The sequence below is a fragment of the Oncorhynchus mykiss genome, chromosome 4 (assembly GCF_057628025.1).
Source record: "Oncorhynchus mykiss isolate SJ-2025 chromosome 4, ASM5762802v1, whole genome shotgun sequence".
NCBI lineage: Eukaryota > Metazoa > Chordata > Actinopteri > Salmoniformes > Salmonidae > Oncorhynchus > Oncorhynchus mykiss.
Window position 1 is genome coordinate 44,212,698 of NC_143025.1, and position 27,584 is coordinate 44,240,281.

Sequence of the window (27,584 nt, forward strand, 5' to 3'; positions counted from 1 at the left end):
ACTGAGAAGTGGTCTGTGGTCACCACCTGCAGAACCACTCCTTTATTGGGGGTGTCTTGCTAATTGCCTATAATTTCCACCTGTTGTCTATTCCATTTGCACAACAGCATGTGAAATGTATTGTCAATCAGTGTTGCTTCCGAAGTGGAAAGTTTGATTTCACAGAAGTGTGATTGACTTGGAGTTACATTGTGCTGTTTAAGTGTTCTCTTTATTTTTTGAGCAGTGTATTTACTTCTGTGTATTGATTTTAAGAAAGGCATTGATGTTTATGGTTAGGTACACATTGGAGCAACGATACGCACCACATTGATTATATGCAACGCAGGACACGCTAGATAAACTAGTAATATCATCAACCATGTGTAGTTAACTAGTGATTATTGATTGTTTTTTATAAGATAAGTTTAATGCTAGTTAGCAACTTACCTTGGCTTACTTCATTCGCGTAACAGGCAGGCTCCTCGTGGAGTGCAATGAGAGGCAGGTGGTTAGAGCGTTGGACTAGTTAACTGTAAGGTTGCAAGATTGAATCCTTGAGCTGACAAGGTAAAAATATGTCGTTCTGCCCCTGAATAAGGCAGTTAACCCACCGTTCCTAGGCCGTCATTGAAAATAAGAATGTGTTCTTAACTGTCTTGCCTAGTTAAATAAAGATTTTAAAAATATATATATATTTTTTTATCTGCCAAATCGGTGTCCAGAAATACAGATTTCCGATTGTTATGAAAACTTGAAATTGGCCCTAATTAATCGGCCTTTCCGATTAATCGGTCGACCTCTAGTATATACACTACACAAGGAAGACTTCCTCTCTAGGTGGAAAGCAACAACGATTTGGACAAAAGTGCATGCTGCCCCAATAAAACTGACTCCATCAATCAACGAGCCACCTTCATGCTGAGGGAAGCATCATAACCATAGGCTGGGCTCCATGATTGTGAATGGATAGCACACCTGGATAATGCACCAGTCATGGGGTTCCATCTGTCGGCTTGTCCCCTTGTGAGTTGGGTTTGTTGTGCTTCTCAAAGACTTCTTGAGCTTCCTTGACAGTGGAAAATGTGTGCGTTGTGTTTTGGAAGGTCAAGAGGACTTTTGCTGGGTGGATGAAGATGCATCTCTGGTTTAGCTTGCGCAGCTGGGATCTCACCTCATTGTAGGTCTCCCTTTGTTTTAGCAGTTCGGCACTCAGACTTACAATTAAAACCTGTAAATGAATCATTGGCAGTGCTCAGTGCTGAAGTGGAGACCTATTCAACCGAAGTGGAACGTTTGGAGAGGACAGCCAATGCAACAGCGGTGCAATTTTATAACCTGGAAACGGCAAGGTAGGCTCGAAGGGATAATCAAACTCCTAAAAGAGAAGACAGAATCACTCAAAAATCATTCCCGTAAATTCAATGTGCAGGTCACAGGACTTGAAACTGGTGTGGAAGTGGGTAACCCAACTGCCTTCATGGGCAATCTTTTCTATGAACTGTTGAAGCAGGAGAAGCTGGGTCCCATGCCACTGATTAACATTACGGAACGGATCTCGGTGTATGATTGTACAGATCCACAGCTTTGAAGTCAAGCTGGAATCCGGAGTCTGACCTATGCAGGGAAGAGGATCAGCATATACCCTTAAGTTAAAGGCAGATGTAATCTCCTCACAAACAATCTCTGTATACAGTAGTAGCGGCCAGCTCTTTCTGTTGAGAGATGCCATGTTTCCACAGTTGAATTGTAGATAGACAAATTCTTGTCACACAATGAGTGTCCCACACCTTAATATGATGTTTAGTATTGACAAGTTTTACAAAATAAGTCTGCTAATTCATAGTAATTTGCAAAAGACAGCCATGAAAAGATCACGTGTTTCAATGCATGCCACTGGAACCGGAACTCCAGACTTCTGGTGTTATTTTATTTTGATCTTATCTTTGGTATGCAAGAGTGTTTTACATTTCCAATTGACATCACTGTCATTATATACCCTTACAACTGTCCTGTTTTAATAGGGTTTATCCTACTACGTTTTTATTTTTTTGCCTCAAATAATGTTCAGTGGAACCGCTACTGCACTGTGTATGCTTCCCTTATAAACTGTACATTGAAATAAAATATACTGTGAACCAACCCTGTGTATGTGACTGACTGGGTCATCTGCATGCCACAAAAATATATGCCTGCCTGATGAGCTAAAGCCTATAGTCTTCAGCTCTCAGGCAATGTTACTCATCACACAAGCATGATTTAGCAAACCATCCCTATTACACACACACACACACACACAGAAATAAAATAAATGTTGAACCACATAAAGTGGTGTATTTAATCCACAGTAGGCTATTCCCTCCTGACTCCAGCCCTGTGCGTATTGTGCATATAGGTAATGCTTTTGTGAAGGTTGAGACAGCACCAGCAGGATCCTTCCATTATCATATCATAGGAGAAACCTGCAACAGCATGTCCCATTCTGCTGCCACTTAATTACCTTCAGTCTGCCTGCAGGAAACTGGCTCCCAGCCAGGTCTACTCTCAAGAGGGCTAGGAGACACACACACACACACACACACACACACACACTGGTTTCAATTTACCAAGGGACAAATATGAGCTTACACAGGGGCTCCCTCCCAATACTTCATATAATGAGTAAGCATCTTAGGCTGGGCTACTAAGAGTTGTGTGTGAATTATAGCCTATTTGCCGCAGTAAATGTGGAATGCATGCATAAATGCCCAAATAATACACACAGGAAAATCCTCTGCATCAAGAGAAGCATTTTATAACAATAAAAAGGCTCTGATCATGTTTGTTGTTAATGACATCAGATCCAGGCAGTCGAGTGAAGGTGAATAACAGACAAGAACAACCTAGGATGCTACATCCTAGGATGCATTACACATATTACACATCACTGCTCTTACTTGTGGAGAAGCAGTCCCTATTCCACTTGTGTAATAACAACAAAACATAAAACTCAATTACTAAACATTTACTATGAAACAACATAATAGGGAGATCAGATTTAATCAAGGAGGGAGACATGATGAAACCACTCCTGTTCTGAGGATTTGGGGGAGACACTACAAAGGGTTTATCAAACGAGGTGACGTCACTACATTTTTGACAGCCACTTCCTGGTGTTATTTGTTGTGGCAATACCGTGGATTTTGCCTAGACTAGACACAGTTCATGTCAGAATTGACAAGAATGTACTTTTTGTAGGTTAGGAGAATTCACACACCAGGTTACGATAATCAATGTCACAGGTTAGGATAATTAGGTCAAGGTTAGGAAAAGGGTAGGCTAAAATAAATCAACTTTTGACGTATATTTGACATAAACTGCATCCCATCTAGCGATGAGCAATACTGTGGCACTGAAACGGTCAGCTGCACAGATCAGGAACAAGGAAGACACATCAATACTAGATACCATACATCTTTGAAGCGTGCCTGTACTATCGGCAGGGAACAGATAGAAAGGTTGAACAAGTTACGGATCTCACGCTGCTTCAGAACGCAAGCTTGGTCTCGAACAGTAAAGCTGGTGGCGCGATCTGTCGCGATGTTGTAAACCATGGACAGCAGAATAAAGTAAGAGGCGAGTTTATTTACTTATATAGATTATACATAACACTGTTTTACGGATCGTTATTAAAAGTGTGTGAATTGTAGAACAACGTATGGCGTAATTTGAGATATATATATATATATATATATAGTTAATAATGGAATGATTTAGCTGGCTGTCTGGCATGCGCTAGCATTTGGGTCAGTCTAATGCTGTCTCGCGCTAGCTGACCAATTAGCAAGCCTGCTAACGGCTAGCCATACATCTTCATCACGTTGCTAAATTAAGTAGCCTGTTAGCCTAGGACAAAGCTCACCGATATTCTAGTATTTAACGGTCCTAAAGTAAACAATACCATCTGGTATCAATACAGACTTTTAGGTACAAGGCATTTCACCACGAATGTCAGCTACCGCTAGCTATCATCATGTTATTTCTCGGCCATCAAATTAATCACGCGAGAATCCAATTGCTTTGATGTCTGGCCAGCTCACAGAGCGAACTCGACAGATGATTCCTTTATATGAACTGCTTCATAACGATTTATTGCTACGATTTATAGTTAGCTATGTTGCATATATTGTTGATGTAGCTAGTTAGCAATTGTTGCATACCATAAATTCTGTTTGTACACATACGTTTATTTTGCCCCTAGCTAAAGTCATAATCTCGTTTTTTTTTACAGCGAGATTCCGGAAAGGACGTTTGATTTGGTACTACAGATTGCATGCCCAACATCTGAAAATGAAGGTTTGTAAGATAACGTGAGCATGTTTGTGTTACAACACAAATCCTTATTGATTTGCCCTGGATGGAGAGGGAGAAATGGACAGATCTGAATATCATGTTTTTTCCCCTCTGCCTAGTTAGTATCATACGTACACTGCCAGACAATACTACCAAGACACTTTAGAAACAGAAACGTTTGCCTTTATAAAAGCTGTGAATAGCATGCCTATTTAGGTTAAATACTAGGAAACTCTTAGATTACAGATAACAGACATTAGTGAGAGTTGCATTCTCACCAGACATGGCATAAGTCAGAGTCCACGTTGGTAGTCCACGTTGGTACAGTAAGCCCTAGGCTACAGTGGAGGTGGTGAGTAGGTAAGTCTGTGGTGTAATTAGGCATGGCCCAAGACTACCAGACTGTTTCACCTATATAACAGGCTTACAACAGTTAACAGACTGACATCGGTTGAAGATCTAAGGATAGGTTAAAGGTTGGAATGTTGACTAAGAAACTCACACTTAGTTGGGAGCATAGATTCCAGTGTTTGGAGTCTTATTTCACCTTCTCTCACAGGGGATGAGGGAAGTTAAGGGAGTAGTTGTTTTATGAAAGTTGTTGCATTGTGATCCAGATCTACCCCTTTTCATTTTCTTGTGACTCACCAAATAGATCATTTTAACATTTTTTTAACCACAACAACCCAGGTTCCAGCATCGACTCCCAACATAGACTGTTTTGGGTCCAGTCCAGGCCATGAGCAGCCAGCATCAGCTGTTCTTTATATTTGTGATTGTCAAACATTCCACCAGTCGAACAGAAAACACAAAGTGCTTAGAATAACCAGGGAATGATTCTGGCCAATAAAGAACGGTTCTAACTTTTCTGAGTAGCCCATGGGAAACAAAACAACCTATATTTCACATTGATATCCAATGTCCACCCTTAAGTCGAATATCAGGTAAAAACAGTTGTACTTATTATACCAGCTCTCTCGTTTTCCCTCTCAGTCCTGACATTAAAGAGGTGTTCTGTGGATGGTTCAGTGGTGCAGCTGCTGAGCTGACCAGAATAAAGGGAAACTTATCCTTGGACCTAACGAAGATATTAGATTTAAAACCAAACTCATAAACCTTGGGCCTGTACTGAAATAACAGATCCAGGGTCAGACTCGTATCCGGAGCCAGACTCTCAGGAGCTCACATCTACATTACACTCCCCTCAGCTCCCATGGAACAACCAAAAGCTTATACCTCATTGGATAAGTGTGCTGCTACAGCCGAATACTACCTCCTCATTGGACAGGAGAGTTGTAGGGTACAGGAAGTGGGTTATGATGTGGATGAATGGCTATGCATTAGGAGAGGTTGTTAGGCTCACAGGAGATCCAGAGAGATATATTTGTTGCAAGTGGAATCTTGTGATTTTGACAGGTTGTTGTTTTAGAAAAATGGGTTTCGGATATCAAAACAGGGAATCGACCAAACTTCCAATTTTTATTGATTTCCCCTTTCCTTTAAAATTGCCCTGGGTTCTAGTCTATGGGGATGTGTGGAATGATACGTTTCTTTTACGCTGTTGCTTATGAATGAAATAGATTGTCTTGTTTTTAAGATATTATTAAATTCAGATTGATGGATTGTGTGGGAGCATAAAATGTGTACTTACTATAGGCCTGTATTGAGGTATTAGGTTGCTATGGTGATGCTGAGCTCTACTGTGTGCTTTAGACTCGGTTCCTCATGACATGTTTGTCTTGTTGTCTTTGTGTGTGTGTGTGTGTGTTTTGTGTGTGGTATCAGATAGTGTTCTTTCTGAGTCATAATGGACAGGCTTTGGCCTAGCTGTTTGAAACTTCCTCTATTACTCTAATTTTATCATAAACGGCCATGTTCTCACAGCTAATAGCCTAAATGCAGAAGTTATTCTCCTCATATTTCAGCCTCTTCATGTTACTATTTTTCATAATGGAAGAAGTTTTACTTCCAACTAGTTAACGATATCACAGAAGGTTTTAGTGGTGATGTAAAAAAAAAAAAAAAGGCCCATTTCAATTTGTCTGGCTTGCCATTCCAAATAAAATATCTAGCCCCTTGATATAATTGTTCAATCTGATTTTAAGAGCTATCATTTTGATGGCCATAATAAATAGATATGCCGATAGTGGACAACCTTGTTTTACTCCTCTTGACAGTATGATACTTTCTGAGAAGTAGACATTATTTACTATTTTACACCTAGGGTTAGTTGCTATACATAACCTTAACCCATTGTATATGAGATTCTCCAAAATGTAAATATTCTAAGCATTTATGTATAAATTCCAGTCATACTTTATCTAAAGCCTTTTCAAAGTTAGCAATGAATACCATGCCTAGTTTCACAGATTTTTCATACACTGAAGTGCAAGGGGCCTCCAATTTTTAAAATTAAGTGCGGAAATGTTGCAGGACATGCAGGTGCAGAGGTTGTGTTTGTACAACAGATGATAGTGTTCCAGAGAGCTTTTGGCAATATTTTCAAAATAATACCTATTTATATACTTTTCAAAAGGCTTTATAACTGTTCAATGAAAAGAAAATGCATTGGAGCAGGGAAACCTGTCTATTCAATAAAGATTTAGTTTGGGGCCTTGTCAGCCTCTGCTCACAATTGCCAAGATCGAACTGTCAAAGAAAGCTGAAACGGGTATATTCTTGTTGCCCTTCCCTGGGATATACCACTGTCAAAATGACATTTAAATAACCAAACTGGTATTCAATTTGTAATTACATTGTATAATAATAGTCTAAAGCAGATAATCATAACCCATCCATAAAGGAACTTTAATTCACAATTAGCGTGCACTTGTAATTTTAAAAGGTAGGCTTATCATCCGTTTGACACAGATGAGGAGCTCCAGCAAACAAGCACATTTATTTGAAATAAATTGTCAACCTCGTATTTCAAATGTTCATGTGCACTTTAAACATCTCAGAGGAGAGGAAATGGTCAATTAAATGCAATAAAGTATGCATAATGTATATAATGTGTCGTGGGCCTCCCGAGTGGCGCAGTGGTCTAAGGCACAATGTACACTGACACGGTCGCCAGGTGTATGGTGTGTCCTCCGACACATTGGATTAAGTTTGCATTGTGTCAAGAAGTAGTGCGGCTTGGTTGGGTTGTGTTTCGGAGGACCCGCGGCTCTCGACCTTCGGCTCTCGACCTTCGCCTCTCCCGAGTCCGTACCGGAGTTGCGGCGATGAGACACGACTGTAACTACCAATTGGATACTATGAAATTAGGGAGAAAAATGGTGTAAAAAGTAAGAAAACAAAAAAACAACAATGTTTCGTACCTAAATTTAACAGACATTTCTCCAATGTTGCAAGTAACGGGAATTAAATGTTGTAACGCTAGCGATTATTATATGGAGTGTAGATTTAACAGAAATTAAGTTTAATTTGGGGAAACATGAACAAACATTCATAATGCAGAAATAAAGCGGTCTGAAATGGCGGGAATCCAGGATACCCAGAACTAAAATCTTGTGTAATTGCTCAGATGCTTTATTACTTTCTAGGGTAGACATGTCAGAAAAGATACTAGAAAACAGAAGCTGAACGAGGAGGGCCACCCCTCTCTTTGCAAGTCTATGGGTCAAATGTCCCCCCCCAATTCGAAAGATGCTAAAACCTGCAAACTCGTGAATTGTCCAAATAAAACATTATTTTAAAAATAATAAAATAACCAAGTTAGTCGTCGCATCCCACAGTCTGTTGACAGCTGCTATTATACCAGTTATGTTACGTGCATCTGTCTACAAGAGATTACACCTAGTGTACCCCCATTTGTCAATCCGATGTCATTAAATGTGGGCTACATTTCATTTAATAAGGGCTTCATTCATTATTTGAATTCTGTTTATCAGAAGTCCAAATTAATAAAGTCCTTTATAAAATCTAATGTAGCTTACGTTTAATGGCATCGGATTCACAAATGGGGCTTAGTAGTGCGTCTTCGCCACATGCCTGTAGAATAACCCTGTTAGAATGACTGTAGGAAGGCTATAGGTAGGCCTAGGTCTGTATGTATTTTTTTCTCCTTTTGCTGATGGGACAGTATGGTAACCTTGGTCAGCAGAGTAGACCCCTTAGTCTGCTGTGTGCTGTGTGCTGCCTAGTGCCGCTGCCTATTATTAGCCTACATGGCTGTTACAATGAGCAGTTCCCTGTTCCCTGGTAGCTGAGAGAGGAGAGGAGAACAGTTGTAATGTAGTAATCATTTGAAGTCAGATCCAGTACATGGCCAAAAGTGGACACCTGCTCGTCGAATATCTCATTCCAAAATCATGGGCATTAATATGGAGTTGGTCCCCCCCCCATTGCTGCTATAACAGCCGCCACTCTTCTGGGAAGGCCTTACACTTGATGTTGGAACATTGCTACGGGGACTTGCTTCCATTCAGCCACGAGCATTACTGAGTTCGGGCACTGATGTTGGGTGATTAGGCCTGTCTCGCAGTCGGCATTCCAATTCATCCCAAAGATGTTCGATGGGGTTGAGGTGAGGGCTCTGTGCAGGCCAGTCAAGTTCTTCCACACCGATCTCGACAAACCATTTCTGTATGGACCTCGCTTTGTGCACGGAGGCATTGTCATGCTGAAACAGGAAAGGGCCTTCCCTAAAATGTTGCCACAAAGTTGGAAGCACAGAATTGCCTAGAATGTCAATGTAGGCTGTAGCGTTAAGATTTCCCTTCACTGGAACTAAGGGGCCTAGGCCGGACCATGAAAAACAGCCCCAGAACATTATTCCTCCTCCACCTAACTTTACAGTTGGCGCTATGCATTCGGGCAGGTTGCGTTCTCCTGGCATCTGCCAAACCCAGATTAGTTAGCTGGACTGCCAGATGGTGAAGCGTGATTCATCACCCAAGATAACAAGTTTCCCCTGCTCCAGAGTCCAGTGGCGGCGAGGTTTACACCATATTTAGGGAGTTGGTTTAGGACTTGGTCAGGTGGATTAAGCATGTACCAATTTAGGTCACCTAGCAGGACAAGTATAAGGTGCCAGGAGAAAGCTTAGGGCAGGTAGGGTACCTGCTGGTGATGATAGTGGACGATAACACCCAGCAACAGTCAACAAAAAGCTATTTCAAAGTTTTATGCTTAAAACCAGCAAATCAAATTGTTTGGGTACGTTTTTGGTGGAGACAACTGAGCACTGAAGGTGTTCCTTGGTAAAGATTGCAACTCCATCACCTTTGGAAGATCTGTCTTTCTGAAAAAGGTTATAACCAGACAGGTTAACATCAGTGTTCAAAAGACTCTTTCTTAACCACGTCTCAGTAATGATCAACACATCTGGATTTGAGCTGTGAACCCACACTTTCAATTGATCTATTTTAGGTAGTACGCTTCTAGTGTTAACATGCAGAAAACCCATGCAGAAATCAGTGAAGCAGATATCAGAGTACAAGTCAGAATTGGGGATTGCAACAATAGATGGGCCAGGGTGTACATGCACATTTCCAGACATCATCAGCAGTAATACAATCAGGACACGGCAGAGGACAGGGAGAGCTCTGTGTTGTTGATTTATGACATTTGAATGTGCATTAGATGGAAACACAATCTATATGTACAGCAATTACATCAGGTAACATGAATACAAAGCTGGCAGAGGGAAAAGGGGAAACAGAAAGGGAAAAGGGGAAACAGAAAAAGGGAGTTATTTACATAAGTATTCTGTCAGACTCAAAATTGAGCTCAGGTGCTTCCTGTTTCCATTGATCATCCTTGATGATTCTACAAGTTGATTGGAGTCCACCAGTGGTAAATTCAGTTGTTTGGACATGATTTGGAAAGGTACACAGCTGTCTATATAAGGTCCCACAGTTGACAGTGCGTGTCAGAGCAAAAAACAAGCCTTGAGGTCGAAGGAATTGTCTTTAGAGCTTTGATACAGGATTGTGTCGGGGCACAAATCTGGGGAACGGTATCAACAAATTTCTGCAGTATTGAAGGTCCCCAAGATCACAGTGGCCTCCATCATTCTTAAATGGAAGAAGTTTGGAAGCACCAAGACTCTTCCTAGAGCTGGCCGCCCGGCCAAACTCAGAAATCGGGGGAGAAGGGCATTGGTCGGGGAGATGACCAATAACCCAATGGTCACTCTGACAGAGGTCTAGAGTTCCTCTGTGGGAACTCCAGAATGACAACCATCTTTGCACCACTCCACCAATCAGGCCTTTATGGTAGTGTGGCCAAATGGAATCCACTACTCAGTAAAAGGCACATGACAGCCAGCTTGTATTTTCCAAAAGCCACCTAAAGAACTCTGACCATGAGAAACAAGATACTCTGGTCTAATGAAACCAAGATTGAACTCATTGGCCTGAATGCCAAGCGTTACATCTGGAAGAAAACTGGCACCATCCCTACGGTGAAGCATTGTGGTGGCAGAATCATGCTGTGGGGATGTTTTTCAGCGGTAGGGACTGGGAGACTGGTCAGGATCACGGGAAAGACGAATAGAGCGAGATCCTTGATAAAAACCTGCTCCAGAGAGCTCGGGACCTCAGACTGGGAGCAAATGTTACCCTTCCAACAGGACAACAACCCTAAGCACACAGCCAAGGCAACGCAGGAGTGGCTTCGGGACAAATCTCTGAATGTCCTTGAGTGGCCCAGCCAGAGCCCGGACTTGAACCTGATCTAACATCTCTGGAGAGACCTGAAAATAGCTGTGCAGCAAAGCTACCCATTCAACCTGAGAGCTTGAGAGGATCCGCAGAGAAGAATGGGAGAAACTCCCCAAATACAGGTGTACCAAGCTTGTAGCATCATATCCAAGAAGATTCGAGGCTGCACTCACTGCCAAAGGCGAATACTTAATAATATGTAATATTATAACAGAATAACAACCTATCTCTCACCGTAACCAAGACTAAGTAGATGATTGTGGACTACAGGAAAAGGAGCACCGAGCACGTCCCCATTCTCATCGACGGGGCTGTAGTGGAGCAGGTTGAGAGCTTCAAATTCCTTGGTGTCCACATCAACAACAAACTAGATTGGTCCAAACACACCAAGACAGTCGTGAAGAGGGCACGACAAAGCCTATTCCCCCTCAGGAAACTAAAAAGATTTGGCATGGGTCCTACGGCCCAGTACATCTCTGGGGCAAAGCTGCCTGCCATCCAGGACCTCTACACCAGGCGGTGTCAGAGGAAGGCCCTTAAAATTGTCAAAGACCCCAGCCACCCCAGTCATAGACTGTTCTCTCTACTACCGCATGGCAAGCGGTACCGGAGTGCCAAGTCTAGGACAAAAAGGCTTCTCAACAGTTTTTACCCCAAGACATAAGACTCCTGAACAGGTAACCAAATGGTTACGTGGACTATTTGCATTGTGTGCCTCCTCCCAACCCCTCTTTTACGCTGCTGCTACTCTCTGTTTATCTTATATGCATAGTCAGTTTAACTATACATTCATGTACATACAGTGCCTTGCGAAAGTATTCGGCCCCCTTGAACTTTGCGACCTTTTGCCACATTTCAGGCTTCAAACATAAAGATATAAAACTGTATTTTTTTGTGAAGAATCAACAACAAGTGGGACACAATCATGAAGTGGAACGACATTTATTGGATATTTCAAACTTTTTTAACAAATCAAAAACAGAAAAATTGGGCGTGCAAAATTATTCAGCCCCTTTACTTTCAGTGCAGCAAACTCTCTCCAGAAGTTCAGTGAGGATCTCTGAATGATCCAATGTTGACCTAAATGACTAATGATGATAAATACAATCCACCTGTGTGTAATCAAGTCTCCGTATACATGCACCTGCACTGTGATAGTCTCAGAGGTCCGTTAAAAGCGCAGAGAGCATCATGAAGAACAAGGAACACACCAGGCAGGTCCGAGATACTGTTGTGAAGAAGTTTAAAACCGGATTTGGATACAAAAAGATTTCCCAAGCTTTAAACATCCCAATGAGCACTGTGCAAGTGATAATATTGAAATGGAAGGAGTATCAGACCACTGCAAATTTACCAAGACCTGGCCGTCCCTCTAAACTTTCAGCTCATACAAGGAGAAGACTGATCAGAGATGCAGCCAAGAGGCCCATGATCACTCTGGATGAACTGCAGAGATCTACAGCTGAGGTGGGAGACTCTGTCCATAGGACAACAATCAGTCGTATATTGCACAAATCTGGCCTTTATGGAAGAGTGGCAAGAAGAAAGCCATTTCTTAAAGATATCCATAAAAAGTGTCGTTTAAAGTTTGCCACAAGCCACCTGGGAGACACACCAAACATGTGGAAGAAGGTGCTCTGGTCAGATGAAACCAAAATTGAACTTTTTGGCAACAATGCAAAACGTTATGTTTGGCGTAAAAGCAACACAGCTGAACACACCATCCCCACTGTCAAACATGGTGGTGGCAGCATCATGGTTTGGGCCTGCTTTTCTTCAGCAGGGACAGGGAAGATGGTTAAAATTGATGGGAAGATGGATGGAGCCAAATACAGGACCATTCTGGAAGAAAACCTGATGGAGTCTGCAAAAGACCTGAGACTGGGACGGAGATTTGTCTTCCAACAAGACAATGATCCAAAACATAAAGCAAAATCTACAATGGAATGGTTCAAAAATAAACATATCCAGGTGTTAGAATGGCCAAGTCAAAGTCCAGACCTGAATCCAACCGAGAATCTGTGGAAAGAACTGAAAACTGCTGTTCACAAATGCTCTCCATCCAACCTCACTGAGCTGTTTTGCAAGGAGGAATGGGAAAAAATTTCAGTCTCTCGATGTGCAAAACTGATAGAGACATACCCCAAGCGACTTACAGCTGTAATCGCAGCAAAAGGTGGCGCTACAAAGTTTTAACTTAAGGGGGCTGAATAATTTTGCACGCCCAATTTTTCAGTTTTTGATTTGTTAAAAAAGTTTGAAATATCCAATAAATGTCGTTCCACTTCATGATTGTGTCCCGCTTGTTGTTGATTCTTCACAAAAAAATACAGTTTTATATCTTTATGTTTGAAGCCTGAAATGTGGCAAAAGGTCGCAAAGTTCAAGGGGGCCGAATACTTTCGCAAGGCACTGTACATACTACCTAAACCATTTGGAGTCAATGCCTAAACTTAACCCTAGCCTTAAAAATGTGGAGTTAATGCTTTTTCTTAAACTCTTCGAAATAGGTATTTTGGAACAATTTTGGAAATTTTACGTTTGATAAACATGGATGAATTCTGACGTGAGACTGTGAGAGCTTGTTGGTCTGAGGATGCCTGCAGCATCATCAAGGACCCCACACACCCCAGCCACAAGCGGTATCAGAGCATGAGGTCTGATACCAACATGCTCAGTGACAGTTTCTATCTACAAGTCATCAGACTGCTGTACACTTGAGCTGGACTGACCACCTGCGCTGACTCTCCGCACCTTAGCACACAGATACTTACACACCCACACAGATACTCACTCACTCATGCTACACACACACACACACACACACATCACAACTGCTGCTACCAGACTCTTAAATACTGCACAATTTAAACACTTGTCCTCTAATCCCCTCTTCCCCAAAACATGTGTAAATATTGGACTATCAATTGAGTGTTCCTGCATTATACTTATGCTAAAATGTGTATTTTACTGAGCCATGTTCATATTCTTTTCTTTTATTATTCCTTACTGTTATTGCATTGTCGAGAAGGAAACTGCAAGTAAGTATTTAGTTGGACAATGTTTATCCTGTACATAAGACTTATAAAACTTCAAACAGCCTATATGTTTCACACCCTCCTACCGCTCTGTCTGTCCTCTGTTGTATGTGTCAACACAGCCGTTAACACCTTCCATTTATAGTAGTGGCATTAGGCCAGTGGGAGATGGGCAACTTCAGGACACAGAGTGGGTTTGGTCTGATGTACGTTTCACATTGATTGAGCTGAGATTTTGGCCAGAAGAGAGAATATGTGCATATGGTCTTGTGCGTGTTTGCGTACAGTATGTGTCACTTGTGTGTGGGAATTGCTGACTAAACTATAATTAACTATCATTAAACACACAGTGCATGTTGCTCTTAACATTAACCATGTTTAAGAACTGCTCTGTATGGGTATTCTATACAGCATACATGTGCGTACATATACCACTCCCAGTCCCATGCACACACTAGTAATAATAATAATAATAATAGTTTAGGTCTAAATGCAATCTAACTTTACATCACTGAATGAGGCCAGCTCAACCACCTCCCAGTAGTAGAGCACATCACACAGGGTTTCATAAGAGGCCTGAGATCAGCACTCTGCAGTACAGGGTTATTCTGACTGACTGCATTGGTCACTGGGCTGGATGACCACTCACCCATAGGAGATATGGTTGCACATTACCGGTACTTTGGGCTGGACTCTGACTAAAAGCCTTGAATTTAAGTCAGCTTCTAACTTTGGTACTTGGATGCAGTACTTTCTTCAATGCACATTTGGGGGTTATGTAATGTTATATAATTTAGGGGAGCCTTGCCACAGTGTTGAGTAGTTTCATTCTTACAATGCATAAAAAATGAATACGAAATCCTCTGGAAATGATTTGTCTCATAGAGATTGTATTGAACAATGAGCATGACACTGAACAATGTCTGACCAGGAGTCAGGTGACAGACTTCTTGTTGATTTCTTCATGGGCTAGCCTAGAATAATTAGACTAGGCTATATTTACTAACATTCAGTACCCCAATCTTAAGAATTATTGAAACTGTGGAGGTAGAAATGTGGTTTGTGATTCCGTAGAGTTATCATCAGGGTTCAATATTCAGGTAAATTAAAAGGTGAGCAACTTCACTCTGCAACATAATTAGAATTAGCCTACAATTCATATGCTAATTATGGGCAGAAGAATTTAATGCTCAGAGGAAGCAACAGGGTCTAACTGTAACGTTGGCCAACCTAGTCAAACTCTCTATGACTGTGAGTCCTTTGCTTTCCCCAGCAGGCCTATAGAGAGCAGCCCTCTCTGCCCTGCTCAGTTCTATTGGCTCAGAGTAGTGGATGCCTAGGCAGGCAGGCAGTGAGCTGAGCTAGATCATGTCGGCTCCCTGAGAGTGACTGGCATGCTAGCTAGTGCGGGCCCCTGTCGGCACTCCGCTACATAGAGCCATATTGATGTGTTTCCAGGGCCCTGCCAAAGCTAGCAGATGATGCTAGCGGTGCGGTGCCAAACAAAGGCAGTAGGTGGGAACAGATGCTACCTGTCCTAGCCGCTCGCTCCAGCCAGATTGCTCCCGGTAACAAAGCTATAAAGTTAATAGATCACCATATCCATTTTACAACTGCACTCATGCTGCAATTAGCTGAACGATTTGCTGTTGTAAAAAAAACAACAAAACAACACCAGTCAGTGGCTTTATCAGTCTTTGATTTTTGTTTATCAGTATTTGATTTATGGACCGTTGGTTTCTGTGTGTGGCGATGGAACTGGAACGGTGGTCGTGTTCCATCGAGTAATGTGTCTTGTTCCAATGAATTGTGGACAAATTCATGGCCTGTCTCAAGGGCCTCAGATGGCTCTTTTACTGGTAATAGTGTAGGAGTTCACATTGAACTGAGTTACTTGAGATGATTTGTTTGATGGCTGTATTGATATTGATGCATTCTCTCTATCCTGATAAGAGTTGCATCTCCATAGACTTGAGTTGAGGAACCAGACAGCCATAATAACAGAATGGCCTTTGATTCAGATGCCCTCCTAACTTCACTCGCTCCAAGCATGCACCAATTATGAATCAGAACTATTGTTCTTGTTCCAGAGAACACTCTCACTGCAACCCAAGGTCTCAGAATGTCACCTCCTGCCAGCTAGTTAGCCGGCTGCGTTGCTCTCTGCCTCCCTGCTACTGTATCACATCCTCAAGCATTATTCTCTCCATATGTATTTTCTCTTTTCATCCCTCCCCCCTCTCTTCCTGCGTCTTCACACTGCAAACACCCGCATAGTATAACTTTTAGAAAAGGTTGAATGCTGACATTCTGCAAAAATGTCACTTGCACGTTGACCTCCCGCGCCCTGGTTCTGCGTTTTGATTGGTTGTTGGCCTCGTGGTGCGGTCGCGGTGGGCTCACACCCAGGCGGAAGGCCATTGGAGGAGCTGCAGATGCCACGGTAATGAGGAGGGTGTTGATTGGTCAGAAGAGAGGCCATACTCCACACACAGACACCAACACTTCTGTTAGTTAAATTGGCTTCCATGTAGATGGAAAAATATGTGGCTTATTTAAAAAAAAAAAAAAGTTGAAATTAGGAAGTCTCATCATAACTGCTCAGAGTTTGACACTCAGTTATGAAGTTATCTGCATCTCATTCTGCCTTGCTCTTTTGTTTGTTTGGCTAATTTGTAGCTCCCTCTCATCTGTCACTCAGACATTGAGACTCAGTAGTCTTCCTCTAGAGTCCTGCTGGTCTCTGGGCCCTGCTCTGTTGGACTGTAGAGAGAGAGACAGCAGGGTGGACGTTACTGGGCAGCGAAGGATTGGCCTCTGGCTGCTTGGCAACCCTGTAGCTGTCTGTCTTGCCAATGTTGGAGCTGTCTATCTGACAACTGAAGATAAACTACAACTCTGGTTCTCCGCTATAGTCTCTCGCTCTCAATTCATTTTCAATTTAAGGGCTTTATTGGCATGGGAAACATGTTTACATTGCCAAAGCAAGTGAAATAGATAATAAACAGAAGTTAAATAAGCAATAATAAATTAAGTAACATTACACTCACACAAGTACCAAAAGAATGAAGACATTTCAAATTGCAAATAGTTGATGTCCAAAGTGAAAATAAATCAACATAAATATAGGTTGTATTTACAATGGTCTTTGTTCTTCAGTGGTTGCACTTTTCTTGTGGCAACAGGTCACAAATCTTGCTGCTGTGATTGCACACTGTGGTATTTCACCCAATAGATATGGGAGTTTATCAAAATTGGATTTGTTTTTGAATTCTTTGTGGATTAGTGTAATCTGAGGGAATTATGTGTCTAATATGGTCATACAGGAGGTTAGGAAGTGCAGCTCAGTTTCCACCTCATTTTGTGGGCAGTGTGCAAATAGTCTGTCTTCACTTGAGAGCCAGGTTTACCTTCGGCGGCCTTTCTCAATAGCAAGGCTATGCTCATTGAGTCTGTACGTAGTCAAAGCTTTCCTTAATTTTGGGTCAGTCACAGTGGTCAGGTATTCTGCCACTGTGTATTCTGTGTTTAGGGCCAAGTAGCATTTTTGTTTGCTCATTTTTTGTTGTTAATTCTTTCCAATGTATCAAGTAATTATCTTTTTGTTTTCTCATGATTTGGATCTAATTGTGTTGCAGCCCTGGGGCTCTGTGGGGTCTGTTTGTGAACAGAACCCCAGGACCAGCTTGCTTTGGGGGCTCTTCTCCAGGTTCATCTCTCTGTAGGTGATAGCTTTGTTATGGAAGGTTTGGGAATCGCTTCCTTTTAGGTGGTTGTAGAATTTAACATCTCTTTTCTGGATTTTGATAATTAGCGGGTATCGGCCTAATTGGGGCGGCAGGTAGCCTCGTGGTTAGAGCGTTGGGCCAGTAACCGGAAGGTTGCTGGATTGAATCCCCGAGCTGACAAGGTCTGTCGTTCTGCCCCTGAACAATGCAGTTAACCTACTGTTCCCCGGTAGGCCGTCATTGTAAATAAGAATGTGTTCTTAACTTCTCTAGGGTAGGGGGCAGCATTGGGAATTTTGGATGAAAAGCGTGCCCAAATTAAACTGCTACTGCTACTGCTACTCAGCCATCAAAGCTAGTAGTAATATGCATATTATTAGTAGATTTGGATAGAAACACTCTGACGTTTCTAAAACTGTTTGAATGATGTCTTTGAGTATAACAGAACTCATATGGCAGGCAAAAACCTGAGAAAAAATCCAACCAGGAAGTGAATCTGAGGTTTGTGGTTTTTCAACTCTTGGCCTATCGAATACACAGTGTCTATGGGGTCATATTGCTCCTAAGCCTAAGGCTTCCACTAGATGTCAACAGTCTGTAGAACCTTATTTGATGCTTCTACAGTGAAGTGGGGGCGAATGAGAGGGGGATGAGTCAGAGGTCTGCCAGAGAGCCACGAGCTCTGTCTCGATTTATGTTAAAAACATCCTAAAGATTGATTCTATACATTGTTTGACATGTTTATACGGACTGTAATGGAACTTTTTGACTTTTCATCTGCTCCTAGTGATCGCGCGTCATGAGTTTGGATTGTGTACTGAACGCGCGAACAAAAAGGAGGTATTTGGACGTAAATTATGGACATTATCAAACAAAACAAACATTTATTGTCGAACTGGGATTCCTGGGAGTGCATTCTGATGAAGATCATCAAAGGTAAGTGAATATTTATAATGCTATTTCTGACTTTTGTTGACTGCACAACATGGCGGATATCTGTTTGGGTTGTTTTGGTCTCTGAGCACCGTACTCAGATTATTGCATGGTGTGCTTTTTCCATAAAGCTTTTTTGAAATCTGACACAGTGGTTGCATTAAGGAGAAATTGATCTAAAATTCCACGCATAACAGTTGTATCTTTTAGCAATGTTTATTATGAGTATTTCTGTAAATTGATGTGGCTCTCTGCAAAATCACCAGATGTTTTGGAACTACTGAATGTAATGCGCCAATGTAAACTCAGATTTCTGGATATAAATATGAACTTTACAGAACAAAACATACATGTATTGTGTAACATGAAGTCCTATGAGTGTCATCTGATGAAGATCATCAAAGGTTAGTGATTAATTTTATCTCTATTTCTGCTTTTTGTGACTCCTCTCTTTGGCTGGAAAAATGGCTGTGTTTTTCTGTGATGACCTAACATAATCGTTTTGTTTGCTTTCGCCATAAAGCCTTTTTGAAATCAGACACTGGCTGGATTTACAACAAGTGTATCCTTAAAATGGTGTAAAATACATGTATGTTTGAGGAATTGTAATTGTGGGATTTCTGTTGTTTTGAATTTGGCGCCCTGCATTTTCACTGGCTATTGACGAGGTGGGACGCTACCGTCCCACGTACCCTAGAGAGGTTAACCTCTCTATAGGAACTGACTTTCCTAGTTAAATAAAGGTTCAATATTTGGCGTTATTTGGTGTTTTACGTTGTACACAGAGTCTCAATTTGGTGTTTGTCCCATTTTGTGAATTCTTGGCTGGTGAGTGGACCCTAGACCTCATAACCATGAAGGGCAATGGGTTCTATAACTTATTCAAGTATTTTTAGCCAGATCCTAATCGGTATGTTGAATTTGATGTTCCTTTTGATGGAATAGAAGGGCCTTCTTACCTTTTCTCTCAGATTGTTCTCAGCTTTGTGGAAGTTATTTGTGACGATGATGTTTAGGCCGAGGTATGTATAGTTTTATGTGTGCTCTAGGGCAATGGTGTCCAGATAGAATTTGTATTCGTAGGTCCTGGCAACTGGATCTTTTTTGGAACACCATTATTTTTGTCTTACTGAGATTTACTGTCAGGGCCCAGATCTGACAGAATCTGTGCAGAAGATCTAGGTGCTGGTGTAGGACCTCCTTGGTTGGGGACAGAAGCACCAGATCATCAGCAAACAGAAGACATTTGACTTCAGATTCTAGTAGGGTAAGGCCGGGTGCAGCAGACTGTTCTAGTGCCCTCACCAATTCATTGATATATATGTTGAAGAGGGTGTGGCTTAATCTGCATCCCTTTCTCATCCCCCGGCTCTGTAGAAAGAAATGTGTGTTTTTTGCCAATTTTAACCACACACGTATATGTTTGCGTATATGGATTTCATAATGTCGTATGTCAATTAAGGTGTGCAGGGTGAATACGCGGTCTGGCGTACGGTAACTTGGTAAAAAGCCAATTTGACATTTGCTCGGTACATTTGTTTTCGCTGAGGAAATGTACGAGTCCACTGTTAATGATAATTTAGAGGGTTGTCTCAAGTTTTCTGTTGATGCATATCCCACGGTAGTTATTGGGGTCACATTTGTCTCCACTTTTGTGGATTGGGGTTGGAGAATATGCCAGAGATGATATTAAAGCATTTAGGTATAGTCAATTGGAATTTGTGGTCTGTATATTTTATCATTTCATTTAGGATACCATCAACCCCACAGGCCGTTTTGGGTAGGAGGGTTTGTATTTTGTCCTGTAGTTCATTCAATGTAATTTGAGAATCCAGTGGGTTCTGGTAGTCTTTAATAGTTGATTCAAAGATTTGTATTTGATCATGTATGTTTTTGCTGTTCTTTGTTAGAGCCGAAAAGATTGGATAAGTGGTTGTCATAGAATTACAACATTATGTTATTCACAATACTCTTATATTAGAATGTAATTAGAGGTCGACCGATTAATCGGAATGGCCGATTTAATTAGGGCCGATTTTCAAGTTTTCATAACAATTGGTAATCGATATTTTTGGACACCGATTTGGCCGATATTATTATTATTATTATTATTTCTTTTTTTACACCTTTATTTAACTAAGCAAGTCAGTTAAGAACACATTCTTATTTTCAATGACGGCATAGGAATGGTGGGTTAACTGCCTTGTTCAGGGGCAGAACGACATATTTTTACCTTGTCAGCTCCGGTATTCAATCTTGCAACCTTACAGTTAACTAGTCCAACGCGCTAACCACCTGCCTCTCATTGCATTCCACGAGGAGCCTGCCTGTTATGCGAATGCAGTAAGCCAAGGTAAGTTTTTTAGCTAGCATTAAACTTACCTTATAAAAAACAATCAATCAATCATAATCACTAGTTAACTACACATGGTTGATGCTAGATAAACTAGTAATATCGTGTCCTGCATATAATCGATGGGGGATGATTTAACAAAAGCGCATTTGCAAAAAAAGCACAATCGTTGCACGACTGTACCTAACCAAAAACACCAATGCTTTTCTTAAAATCAATACACAGAAGTATATATTTTTAAACCTGCATATTTAGCTAAAAGAAAAACAGGTTAGCCGGCAATATTAACCAGGTGAAATTGTGTCACTTCTCTTGCGTTCATTGCATGCAGAGTCAGGGTATATGCAACAGTTTGGGCCGCCTGGCTCATTGCGAACTAATTTGCCAGAATTTTACGTAATTATAACATACCGATGAAGGTTGTACAATGTAACAGGAATATTTAGACTTAGGGTTGCCACCCTTTAGATAAAATACCGAACGGTTCCGTACTTCACTGAAATAATAAACGCTTTGTTTTCGAAATGATAGTGTCCGGATTCGACCATATTAATGACCAAAGGCTCGTATTTCTGTGTGTTATTATGTTATAATTAAGTCTATGATTTGATATTTGATAGAGCAGTCTGACTGAGCGATGGTAGGCAGCAGCAGGCTTGTAAGCATTCATTCAATGGCACATATTGCAATGGCACATATTGCACTTTTACTTTCTTCTCCAACACTTTGTTTTTGCATTATTTAAACCAAATTGAACATGTTTCATTATTTATTTGAGGCTAAATATATTATTATTGATGTATTATATTAAGTTAAAATAAGTGTTCATTCAGTATTGTTGTAATTGTCATTATTACAAATAAATAAATAAAAATGGTTGATTAATCGCTATCGGCTTTTTTTGGGCCTCCAATAATTGGTATCGGTATCAGCGTTGAAAAATCATAAGCGGTCGACCTCTAAATGTAATCCTATATTAGTACTCACGTGTCTGTGTGAAGAGAGAGAAGCCTCTGAGATAACATTGACAGTAGATCTTCGATCGTTTGGTGATAAGGCAACATTCCATTCCATGATTAGTGTCTGTCAGTATTTTTTGTATTTCTGTATAAGCAAGCAGTACATTTTGATGTCTGTTGCATGAGAGCAAAATGTACATTTTGTGAACATTCAGAAGGATGGACTTTGCTATAAAATGCTGTGGCTTAGTTCTGCTGGTTGGGCTCTCAACGATTCACCTACGGGTGGGTTGTTGACAAGCTCCATTACTGCAGTAATTAAATAAAGTTTGATTGTTTTGATGAAATATATACGTCTCTCCTTTTTGATTAGAATAATTCCACCACAATTTGGCGATGAAAATGGGATCCTCAACGGTTCTAAACTATTGACTTGCCGCTACTTTCTAAAATAATATCTCAAGCTATTCTATGATGGGCAGTGATGAACGGAACCCCAGGATGACATTATATCAAAGCGTATAATCCAAATTTCAATCATCTTATTATACTTAATTCTATATGTTATTATCCAAATTCCAGATTAAGACTTATTTCCACCTTCACCCAACTCTCATATATCACATTCACACAATACTATTACAAACACAATTAATCAATATTTGTATAATCTGCAGGAATACTATGTTCTATAAGTTGTAAGGTCAAAACTTTACCATTAACATCTTACTATAACCAATTTTTCCATAATCAGGAATTCCCTCTAAAGTTTCCATATTTGGGAAACCTGCAAGGACCGATCCCACCGAGATCCAATGGCCGGACCGCACCCTAAAAAAATGGCCGAATTACCATGTAGCGACGTCATACAAACACACCGGTACGCGACCTGTTCAAATAGGATTTTTCATAAACTTCCGCCTACATTCCTACGGTTCATAATAAGATACCTATTTATATTTTTGAAACGTACTCCACATCCCTCAGAAATACTTTAAAGACAATGAACACCCTTTTCGCCTAACTGCACACTTCTGACTTAGGTAAATAAGAGACTAGACTCTCTTTTCCAACCTACCACACAACCTTTCTTGCCCCCTCAACATTTTTGTCCTAATTGCCCACTCTGACATTAACAAATGTTCAAACAATGTCTAATTGGTACTATTAATTCTGTGCACTTTAAGTTCAATTATTGAAAGAAATCAGGCTCACCCTTAATCTAATTATGTTTGAAATGATGTATCCATTCAGCTGACGCTCCCAGCCAGGTAGGGATCCGATTCTATGGATTCTTCCCTTACATTGAGCTGATTTCTGACGTGCAGTTACTTCTTTTTCCGTAGTGTATTACTGTATTTATTTTTGGTGATTCACCATAGTGAAGGCGTATGCTCAGGTTTTCTGTGTCTCTGTGTTTTTGGTTGGATAGGCTTCTCAATTTCTTTCTTAGGTTTTTGCTTTCTTCATCAAGTCATTTGTTGTTGTTGTTGTTAACCTAAGAAAATTATCTGCTTGAAATGTTTATATTTGATAGGGAATCTGAGAGGTCAAATATACTGTTTACGTTTTCTACTGCCAAGTTTACACCTTCACTATTACAGTGGAACATTTTGTCCAGGAAATTGTCTATAGAAGGGATTGAATTTGTTGTTGCCTAAAAGTTTTTTGATAGAAGGAAAATAGTATGGAAATCTATCTGTAGAATTTCTTAATGTTATTCAGTTCCTTTGGCTTTGATGCCTCATGATTGAGCATAGCTCTGTTCAAGTAGAGTGTGATTTTGCTGTGATTTGATAGGGGTGTCAGTGGACTGACTGTGAATGCTCTAAGAGACTGGGTTGAGGTCAGTGATAAAGTAGTCTACAGTACTACTGCCAAGAGATGAGCTATAGGTGTACCTACCAAAGGAGTCACCTCAAAGCCTAACATTGACTATGTACAGTCGTGGCCAAAAGTTTTGAGAATTACACAAATATTAATTTTCACAAAGTCTGCTGCCTCAGTTTGTATGATGGCTTTTTGCATATACTCGAGATTTTTATGAAGAGTGATCAGATGAATTGCAATTAATTGCAAAGTCCCTCTTTGCCATGCAAATGAACTGAATCCCCAAAACACATTTCCACTGTATTTCAGCCCTGCCACAAAAGGACCAGCTGACATGTCAGTGATTCTCTCGTTAACACAGGTGTGAGTGTTGACGAGGACAAGGCTGGAGATCACTCTGTCATGCTGATTGAGTTCAAATAACAGACTGGAAGCTTCAAAAGGAGGGTGGTGCTCGTAATCATTGTTCTTCCTCTGTCAACCATAGTTACCTGCAAGGAAACACGTCCCGTCATCATTGCTTTGCACAAAAAGGGCTTCACAGGCAAGGATATTGCTGCCAGTTAGATTGGCAACCATTTATCGGATTATTAGAACTTCAAGGAAAGCAGTTAAATAGTTGTGAAGAAGGCTTCAGGGAGCCCAAGAAAGTCCAGCAAGCGCCAGGACCGTCTCCTAAAGTTGATTCAGCTGCGGGATCAGGACATCACCAGTACAGAGCTTGCTCAGGATTGGCAGCAGGCAGGTGTGAGTGCATCTGCACGCACAGTGAGTCAAATACTTTTGGAGGATGGACTGGTGTCAAGAAGGGCAGCAAAGAAGCCACTTCTCTCCAGGAAAAACGTCAGGCACAGACTGATATTCTGCAAAAGGTACAGGGATTGGACTGCTGAGGACTGGGTTAAAGTCATTTTCTCCGATGTATCCCCTTTCCGATTGTTTGGGGCGTCCGGAAATAAGCTTGTCCAGAGAAGACAAGCTGAGCGCTACCATCAGTCCTGTGTCATGCGAACAGTAAAGCATCCTGAGACCATTCATGTGTGGGGTTGCTTCTCAGCCAAGGGAGTGGGCTCACTCACAATTTTGCCTTAGAACACAGCCATGAATAGAGAATGGTACCAACACATCCTCAGAGAGCAACTTCTCCCAACCATCCAGGAACAGTTTGGTGACGAACAATGCCTTTTCCAGCATGATGGAGCACCTTGCCATAAGGCAAAAGTGATAACTAAGTGGCTCGGGGAACAAAACATCGATATTTTGCGTCCATAGCCAGGAACCTCCCCAGACCTTAATCCCATTGAGAACTTGTGGTCAATCCTTAAGAGGCGGGTGGACAAACAAAAACCCACAAATTCTGACAAACTCCAAGCATTGATTATGCAAGAATGGGCTGCCATCAGTCAGGATGTGACCCAGAGGTTAATTGACAGCATACCAGGGTGGATTGCAGAGGTCTTGAAAAAGAAGGGTCAACACTGCAAATATTGACTATTTGCATCAACTTCATGTAATTGTCAATAAAAGCCTTTTACACTTATGAAATGCTTGTAATTACACTTCAGTATTCCATAGTAACATCTGACAAAAATATCTTAAGACACTGAAGCAGCAAACTTTGTGGAAATTAATATTTGTGTCATTCTCAAAACTTTTGTCCACGACTGTACATACACAGCGTTCAACAGAGCTGCAGGAATTGTGACCCATTTTTGATGATTATGTTGTTGTAGTTCTGTCTAGGGGGGCATATGGGGGAGGGAATGCTGTCACTTCCAGGTAGCTGTTTGTCCCCCTGTGTGCTGAGGGTGTCAGGTTCTTGTCCAGTTCTGGCATTTAGGTTGCCACAGACTAGTAGTTATTTCTAGCCTGATGTAAAATGTTCCTGTTTTGACTTATGTAATAGAGTGGGTTAGGTCTGCTCCATACCAAATTAGCATACCCCCGAGTCTCTTCCCTGTTTCACACCTGGTAGTTTGGTGGATGGAACTACCAGCTCTCTGTAACCTGGATGGCAACCCGTGGGTCTGGCTCCTTTATACCATGTTTCTTGTAGGATGACAATGTCTGTATTTCCAATTTCTTTGAAGTCTGGGTTCCTGCTCTTTAAACCAAAGGCAGATGACCTCAGACCTTGTATTTTCCAGGATGAGATAGTAAAAGCATTGTGTTCCATAGTGTCAAGTGTTGTTTTAGGCCTAGACCATCACAGTAGTTGTGAGCAGAGCATGTTGAGCATCTGATACATACATCTTAGGTCGCAGGATGGGGCTTGAGCGGGTGTAATAGTGACCTCAAATTTTTGAACGGTAGTGTAGCTATTAGAGGACAAGGCTGCAGGTCAATATCTATAATTTTATAGAGAGTATTAAAAAAGGATGACCAATACTCCGACAGCTTAGAACACGAATAAAACATGAGTGTGGTCTGCCGGAGGGAATGAACATCTATCACGTGTCATTCGTGTCTGGGAGGAATTTACTATGTTTTTTTTCTTTGGTGTAGGGAATTCTGTGCAAGACCTTGAACTGAATTAAACTTAACCGAGCACACGAGGATGTGGAGTTGAAAAGGGCCTCAGTCATCTAAGTTCAAGTCCACTACCCCAGTCTGTCTTGATTTTGTTTGTTGGAGAGGGTTCAGAGGAAAGCAAAATGTCATATAATCAGACTATGCCGACTCCACGAGAGGGACAAAATCTCCTCTAGCAATGTCTTAAGAGGCAGTTGAGAAAAGGTGGGAAAATGAGAGCGAACAAAATTACAGGCTTGAAAATAGCAGAAAAGATTAGAATGAGCCAGATTAGATTTAGCGACGAGATCATTAAAACTGACAAACTTCCCATCTAAAAATACATCTTTGAAACAAACCAAACCTATCTCACACCACAAAACAAAAGCCTGGTCGAGTTTGGATTGTAAAAATAGGCGTTTGTTACAAATAGGGGTTAGAGGAGAAGGGGCAGAAAGTCTAAAATGTTGATGAAATTGTCTCCAGATCTTCAAAGTAGAGTGCACAATGGGGTTTCCGGTATACTTTGAAGGACACAAGGACAGTGGGGCACAGGCAAGTGCAGAAAGGGAGGTTGATTGGCAGGAGTGCGCCTCTAATAAGTACCAGCTGGTCCCTGGCGCATTACACTGAGTCCATCATCTTTTGAATATTGGCTGCCCAATAGTAAAGCAGTACATTTGGAAGTGCCAAACCTCCATCTTGTCTCCCTATTTGAGGTATTGCTCGATGTATCCTAGGTGATTTGCCTGCCCAGATAAAATGACTGATGAGCATATCCAACTTGGTAAAAAAATATTTCGGCAGAAAGATCAGAAGACATTGAAAAATGCATAGAAACCTAGGTAAAATGTTAGTTTTAACAGATTGGATTCTGCCAGCTAATGAGAGAGGCAGATTATCCCAGCATTGTAAATCTGCTTTAACTCATGTGACTAGGCTTGCAAAGTTAGTTTTCTGGAGGGGAGACAAAGAGTGTGTTATATTCACACCTAAATAGGAAAAGAGGGTGACAGATGGAAAGGCAGGGCTCCATGGGGAATTTGCTTAGAATCAGGGTTGATCAGGAAACATAAACTTTTCTGAATGTTCAATTGGTAACCTGAGAATGATCCAAACGTGTTTAAAATATACATAATGTTATAGACAAAGTTCACAGGGTTAGTGATGTATAATAGTAGATCATCTTCATACGGTGACACTTTGGGCTATTTACCAGCTCGGTGGATTCCAGTGAAGGATGATGATAA

General features: G+C 41.2%; 1 protein-coding gene across 33 annotated transcripts in view; it reads left to right on the forward strand.

Moving 5' to 3' along the window:
• Positions 1 to 3,105: 3,105 nt before the first annotated feature.
• The window catches only part of dennd1b (DENN domain containing 1B), a 175,933-nt gene continuing 151,454 nt past the window's right edge, over positions 3,106 to 27,584 (forward strand). For 9 of the 33 annotated variants that reach the window (XM_036969293.2, XM_036969294.2, XM_036969296.2 and 6 more), the window contains exons 1-2: positions 3,106 to 3,587; positions 4,250 to 4,314. In XM_036969293.2, coding sequence (XP_036825188.1) covers positions 3,571 to 3,587; positions 4,250 to 4,314 — 82 coding nt within the window. In that variant the 5' untranslated portion in view covers positions 3,106 to 3,570. Of the gene's footprint in view, positions 3,595 to 4,249; positions 4,315 to 27,584 lie in introns of all 33 variants that reach the window. The other 24 variants (XM_090232094.1, XM_090232096.1, XM_090232106.1 and 21 more) reach the window with 12 other exon arrangements.